This window comes from Dasypus novemcinctus, chromosome 27 (assembly GCF_030445035.2).
Source record: "Dasypus novemcinctus isolate mDasNov1 chromosome 27, mDasNov1.1.hap2, whole genome shotgun sequence".
NCBI classification, from domain to species: Eukaryota; Metazoa; Chordata; class Mammalia; order Cingulata; family Dasypodidae; genus Dasypus; species Dasypus novemcinctus.
In genome coordinates, this window is record NC_080699.1 from 8,340,134 (window position 1) to 8,346,133 (window position 6,000).

The 6,000-nt window shown below is 57.3% G+C and overlaps 1 protein-coding gene and 1 long non-coding RNA gene across 2 annotated transcripts in view; one reads left to right on the forward strand and one right to left on the reverse strand.

Moving 5' to 3' along the window:
• TMEM123 (transmembrane protein 123) overlaps nt 1-1,002 on the reverse strand; it is a 68,392-nt gene extending 67,390 nt beyond the window's left edge. Inside the window, exon 1 of the mRNA XM_058289074.1 lies at nt 743-1,002. Coding sequence (XP_058145057.1) covers nt 743-842 — 100 coding nt within the window. The 5' untranslated portion in view covers nt 843-1,002. The remainder of the gene's footprint in view (nt 1-742) is intronic.
• Nucleotides 1,003-1,033: 31 nt separating this feature from the next.
• LOC111762836 (uncharacterized) lies at nt 1,034-5,772 on the forward strand. Its single transcript, XR_009183749.1, has 2 exons — nt 1,034-1,149; nt 1,829-5,772. It is a non-coding gene; the product is annotated as an uncharacterized lncRNA (long non-coding RNA).
• The last annotated feature ends 228 nt before the right edge of the window (nt 5,773-6,000 follow it).

Below are 6,000 nucleotides of genomic sequence, written 5' to 3' on the forward strand. Positions count from 1 at the left end.
TGTAAACCCCCTTCTCCAATTAAAAAATAATTTTGTTATGAGCTCCCTGACGACGGCCGGGCTCCTGGCCACCTGCAGGTGTGATCTTGAGGTTGCACAGCTGACGCGCACCCCGCCCGGGCCTGAAGGCCCAGGAGGGGAGAAGTGGCCCCTCAACAGCGACAGAAGATTCACCTGCGCCGCGGGGGAGTCCGGCCGGCTCCCCCAAGCCTCCCAAGGAGCTGCGTGAGCCCCGAAGCCTGACTTCAGCGCCCGGGGGACCTTAAGCCGGGACCCCATTTGACCGCTGTTACCCAATTAGGCGCTCAAAAGCAGGGGCGCGGGGCGCCCGAGAGGCGCTCCCCCTGACCGGGAGAAGACAGGTTTCTGCACGAGCCGGGCGACACCGTTTTCAAGCCACCCGGCGCTGTTTACCAGCGGAAGCCCTGGGCAAACTCTCCCCGCCCGGGAAACCGTAACTTCGGGGACCGGCTCATTGGAGCCCGCGCCGAGCCGTCCCGCGGGGGATCAACAGGTCGCGCGCACCCTCTGGGCTGCGCCCGCCGTCCCCAGGGCGACCCCCGGGGAGGCGAGGGACTAAGGCCCCGCGGGGGGGGGCACCCTGGCGCCAGGCCCCCCCCCCACCCCAGGCGGTCCCCTCCAGGCCCGCCCCGCGCGCTCGGCCTGGCCCGCGGCGAACTTTCCGCGCGCGGTGCCAGCTCGCGCGCCGGGCCGGGGGCGCGCGGCCCCCGCGGCCACTCACCGGCGAGCGCGGCGCCGCCCGCGGGGGTCCCCAGCTGCGCCAGCACCTGCAGCGCGCCCAGCAGCAGCGCGGCCCTGGCCGCCCGCGCGCCGCGCCCCATTGTTCTGCGGGCAGCACGCGGCGCCGCGCGGGTCCCGAGCCGAGGCGGCGACGGCGGCTCCCAGCGCCGGCCCCGCGTCCCTTCCGCCCGCGCGCTCCCCGCCCGCCGCCGGCCCCCCGGATGACCAAATAGGGCGCGGAGCGGGGGCGGTGCGCGGGGGGGCGGGGCGGCGCGCGGGCGGGGCCCACCCCGACTTCCCGGGCGGACGCGCCCCCGAGGCCGGCGGGGCGGGCCCTGCCGCTCCGGATGCCCGGCGCCCCGACCTCTCGGCCCCCCCGGAAGGAAGTCTCTGCGGCGCCGCTTCCAGGTGGGAGGCGGGGGAGCGTGCGGTGTAGACGCAGAGCGCGCGGGGGCGGGCGGGAGCCCGCAAGCGCGCGGGATTTCCGCCCCGGGGTCCTGGGCCGTCTCCGCTTCCCTTTCGGGTCGCCCGGCCGGGGGAAGGGGGGCCTGCGGCTCGGCAAGTTGCTTGCTGCAGCTCCTACGTAAAACAGCCGCATCGCCATTCCCCGAAGGGTGCGCCTCCCTCCCGCGGGCCCCCCGGGCTCCCCTTGAAGACGCGTGCGGTAGAGACGAGGGAATGCAGGGCAGGGGCGTGGGGAGCAGGGCCAGGTCGGCCAGTCTGCGCCCCAGTTTGATGGAGTCACCCGCTTTGAACAGTTCTTGAGTGCGCGCCCCCCGAGCCCTTGCAGCCAGAGCCGCCCAGCCGTCCTCCTTGGGGGTTCCCCAAGTCAGCACTAAAGGGACACGCAGGGACTTGTGGGTGAGGCCGGAGAACCCACAGAGCGAGCCCTGCTTGGGGCGGGAACTCCGCCTAAAGTGGAAGAGAGAACATCCAGTGCGTTTAAAGTCACCGTGAATCTCCCACCCGCAAAGTTCTAGAAGGTTCGAGCTTTGCCGCGGAACACCGATTTCATAACGTAAAGGCCGCAGTGTGGCGGTTCAGTTCCCCCCAGTCTTTGAGATAGTACTTTCTGATTTCCCACAAGTCCATCAAATACGGACATGACCCATCATGAAGAGCACGTGGTGCAACCTGTTCTGAATCGACCAAGATCTCCAAACAGGACTCAGTTAAACAGCCTGCAAATCCCCGTGCGCCACGTGAGCGAAGAGCAAGCCCTGCACGTTTGGGTTTTGCTTACTCTGCTTCTTTAGGGGATCGGGCTGACGGGTAACTTGTTCTGGCGCTCACGTAGCCGGTCAGCAAGCACTTCACCAGCCACGCACAGCCTGCCCTTCTGCCCGGCTCCTGCTTCCCGGTTCAGGTCCCCCTTCAGGCACACGAGCACCTCCTTGCCGCTCAGCGCGGGGTTCTGGCCCCCTGCGGGTGCACGCTGTGTTCTTCCTGGAATGCTCTCTTCTTCTCTTCCAGTCTTCACCAAACCACAGCTGACTCTTTAAGCCCTAGCGTATGTCTTCCCCAGGAATTTGGGTGGAATTGTGGGTGTCCCCAGAAGAGGAACAGGAGTGTGGACGACAGGATGTTCCCTTGGCACTTTCTCCTGGCACTGGGCTTGATGGAGATGCCTCAGAGCCGTCCTCTCTGGGGTCTGGTTCCTGGACCTCAGGTGTGAGGCGGGTGCTTGCTTTAACAGGCGCGCGGGCCGTGTTTTGTCTCATTTGAGGAGCGGGGGAAGGGTAGGGACCTGCACCCTTCTGCCCCTCTAGAGCCCCGCGGAGGTTAGGGCTCCCTGGAGAAGACCTGGAGATCTTTTGATGGGTCTTTGGCCCCTTCACTGTACCTACATTTTACTTTGGGGATGTGAAAAGCACGGAAAATGTTAAAATTTGGTGGATCTGGGTATCAGGGTAGGAGGTGTGTTGGGATTTCCAGTATGGGTTTTGTGTGATTTTTGCAACTGCTCTGTAAGCGTGAAATTATTTCAAAATAAAATATTATGGAGAGAAGGAGCGAGCCGCCCAGCAAACCTCAGCTGCCGGGCTCTGCCCTCCTTTCCGGGCTCACCTCACATCCTTCTGTAACTGCAGCTCCCAGCTCTCCTTCGCGCCCCCGGCCTCTGCTCTTCCTCTCGCCCGAGATGGCCTCTGGTCGTCCCCTCCTGGCCAACTGCCACCCACCAGTCTCGAGGGCCTTCACAGCTCACCCTCTCCCCGGCCCCCGGCGGACCTTGGTGCTCGTGCTGTTAGGTGGGCGCCCACTCCTTGCCTCTCCATCTGATCACACACAGCAGCTGGCCGACCCTTTTAACAAGTCAGGTGCCGTCACCCCTTCACGCTCCACCTGCCGGCGGCCCCCGAGGCCTTCCCAGCCTCTCCTCGCTCCACGCCGCTCCAGCCTTCAGAAGTGCCAGGCCGTTTCATCCCAGAGCACCGGTGGCCCCCCAGCCGGGCAGAGCTCTGCTCATCTCAGAAGACTTCTCCTCCAGTCCCCGACCTCATGGCTCCTTTGCCTTCACAGCACCCGGCTCGAGCCCTCGTTCTGCTCCTTTGCGTGCTTGTCTCTCTCTCCCAGGGATGGATGCTCCATGAGGGCAGCGCTGGGTCCGAATGCCTATTTCCGGCCCCACTGCTGTGACATTGCTGCGGTAGAGAGAACGCTTGTCATGTCTGTGGCTGCCTGTCATCTTTTGAATAGCTCTGTGTTGTTCAGGACTCCTCTTGCCTGGCTCCCTTGCAGTGGGCTCGAGAATGGGACCCGGTTCTACCAATCGGGCTTATCCGTGGGACACTTACCTTCAGCGTGAGTGGTCAGGAGATGACTCTGCACGGAGCTCCCAGTCCTGCTGGTGTGAGTGGCAGGGGAGGCCTCGGCTCTGCTGGCAGCGCTCGCGGCAGTGGTGGCTGCACAGTGGTTGCTCACTGAGTTTCTGCCACAGAGCGGCGTTGGTGGGCAGCTGCAATGGAGACAGTTGCCAAACTGGGCTGGCTCTGCAGAGCAGACGTCAGTTTTCCTGGAGGCTTAGCCCCCGTCCTCGTTCTCCACACCTTCCTATGTGCCACAGCCGCAAGGGTCAGCGTCTCTTTCTCACAACTGAGGGCCCTAACTTTATACAGCTGGCTCTATGTCTTTTTGCCCCAGTAGCCTACAGTCTCCATTAAATGATTTACCAACTATTTGTTGAGTGTTCACTATGTGGTCGACCCTGTCCTCACAAAGCTTACAGTCTAGTGGCAAGACCTATACATAAAGTTACAATACAGGGTGAAAATGTGATGTGATGGGAAAGACACATTGGGGCCAGGCTCTGTACCTCCAATTTTTAAATTCAAGGGTCTAACTCCATCCCCTACATTCAGAAGGTATTCAATTTATATGTGTAGATTGAATTTTGGGTGGAATGAAACAGAGAAGCAAAATTCTGGAACCTTCTCCCTCAATGATGTTCTCTTCTCATCCCACCTTTACTTCCTGTCTGTCTAACTATGGGTTTGACTTAGGGTCACCCGAGTGTGCATCAAAGGTTGGAACCACATTCATGCATTCATTCATTCAGTCAATATTAAGAAATTTACTGAAGATGTACCATGCGCCAGGCCTTGTTTCACTCTGGGAAACAGTGAATAACTCACCTTGAATAAAAGGGGGAAATGGGAAAGATGAAAAAGTTTATATGGCTAAGAGTCTTCAAAAAAGAGTTGGGAGGTCATGAGAGGGGTTACGCTTACCCACGCCTCAGCAGAATCCCAGAAACAGCCAAAGTAGATACAACCACCAGGTACTAGTTCCCCTGAGGGCTACGGAGACCCACAGGTTCTATAGTCATGGCAAAGGCTCTGGAATTCAGTGCCACGTCAGCGGGCCCTGCTTTGGAATTTGTGTTTCTGAGTGTGATGGAGTTGGACTCAGATGTGACCTTTCTACACATGCCTCTTCTGTCACTTTTACTGAACCTGTGGTTGGCGCTGGGGTTGGTGTATACTCAGGAGACCTAAATCTTTGGACTGTCCATGTGCCAGCTGGGCCCTGAGCCTCAGCAGAGTTGTAACTCCTATCCTCTGGTTCGTTGGACTTACCCAGGTCAGCTAACAGGGAGGTGAAGAGGGTCAACCACCACACCAGGGAACCAAGAGTGCCTACAGTTGCAAGCAGGAGAATTGCATCCATCATCCATGTGGAATCTAAGCCCCCTCTCCATACAGAGGTGGAGTGGACATCACCATCCCAGGGTCCACAGGATGGAGGAATAAAATATGGGTTAGCGTGGACTTACTGATATTCTACTATGGAACTATTGTGACTAGTAATGGAAGAAATTGTAGCATTGATGTGGAGAAAGTGGCCACGGTAGCTGCAGAAGGCAGGGAGAGGGAAGAGGCGATGTGATGTGGGGGCATTTTCAGGACTTGGAGTTGTTCTAAATGATATTGCGGAAACAGATGCTGGGCATAGTATATCCTGCCATAACCCACTGAATGGACTGGGGGAGAGTGTGAACCACAATGTGAACTATTATCCAAGTGGAGCAGTGGTGCTCCAGAATGTATTCACCAAGTGCAATGAATGTGACGCAGTGATGAAAGGGGTTGTTGATGTGGGAGGAGTGGGGTGAGAGGGGGTATGTGGGAGCCTCTTGTGTTTTTTGAATGTAACATTTTTTTTAAAAATTAGAGATCATAGGGAAAAAAATGAGTAACTCAGATCCACCTGACGGAACCTTGTGAGTTGGCTTTTAGGTAAGAATATCAGGTCAGAAGCGACTTCTATAATGATTATACAAAAGATACAGAGATTTCATTTTGGCCACTGAATTTTACATATAAACCATAGTGAATTTTTACTTATTTAGAAAGAAAGGGGTGATAGAGGATGGCTCATCTGGTTTGGTACCCCTACGTAATTACCTTTTAGCTGTATGTAAATTAGTCTGTTGATCAATCACTAATTGCATGAGGAAAGAATCAGAACCTGCATGGTTTTGGGACTGTGAGGTAGCTGCAAATAAAGCAATAAAGCAGATTTAACAAAAAAGTGTACGTTGGCCTGTTTCTGCCGATTTCCTGTCTTGTGTTGGAAGACTGGCATGTTGTAAATTATGATGCAGCCTTCACAGGGTTTCTTCCCCCTGGATTCTAGAGCCCCTGTTTTTCTTGCATCTTCTTCCTTCTCCTTAGTTTTTCCTTGTTTCTTCCTTCCAAGTCCAAATGAGAGCCAGAGAGCAAAGCCATTCAATTAATCAACAAGCTGTTCTGAGTGCCT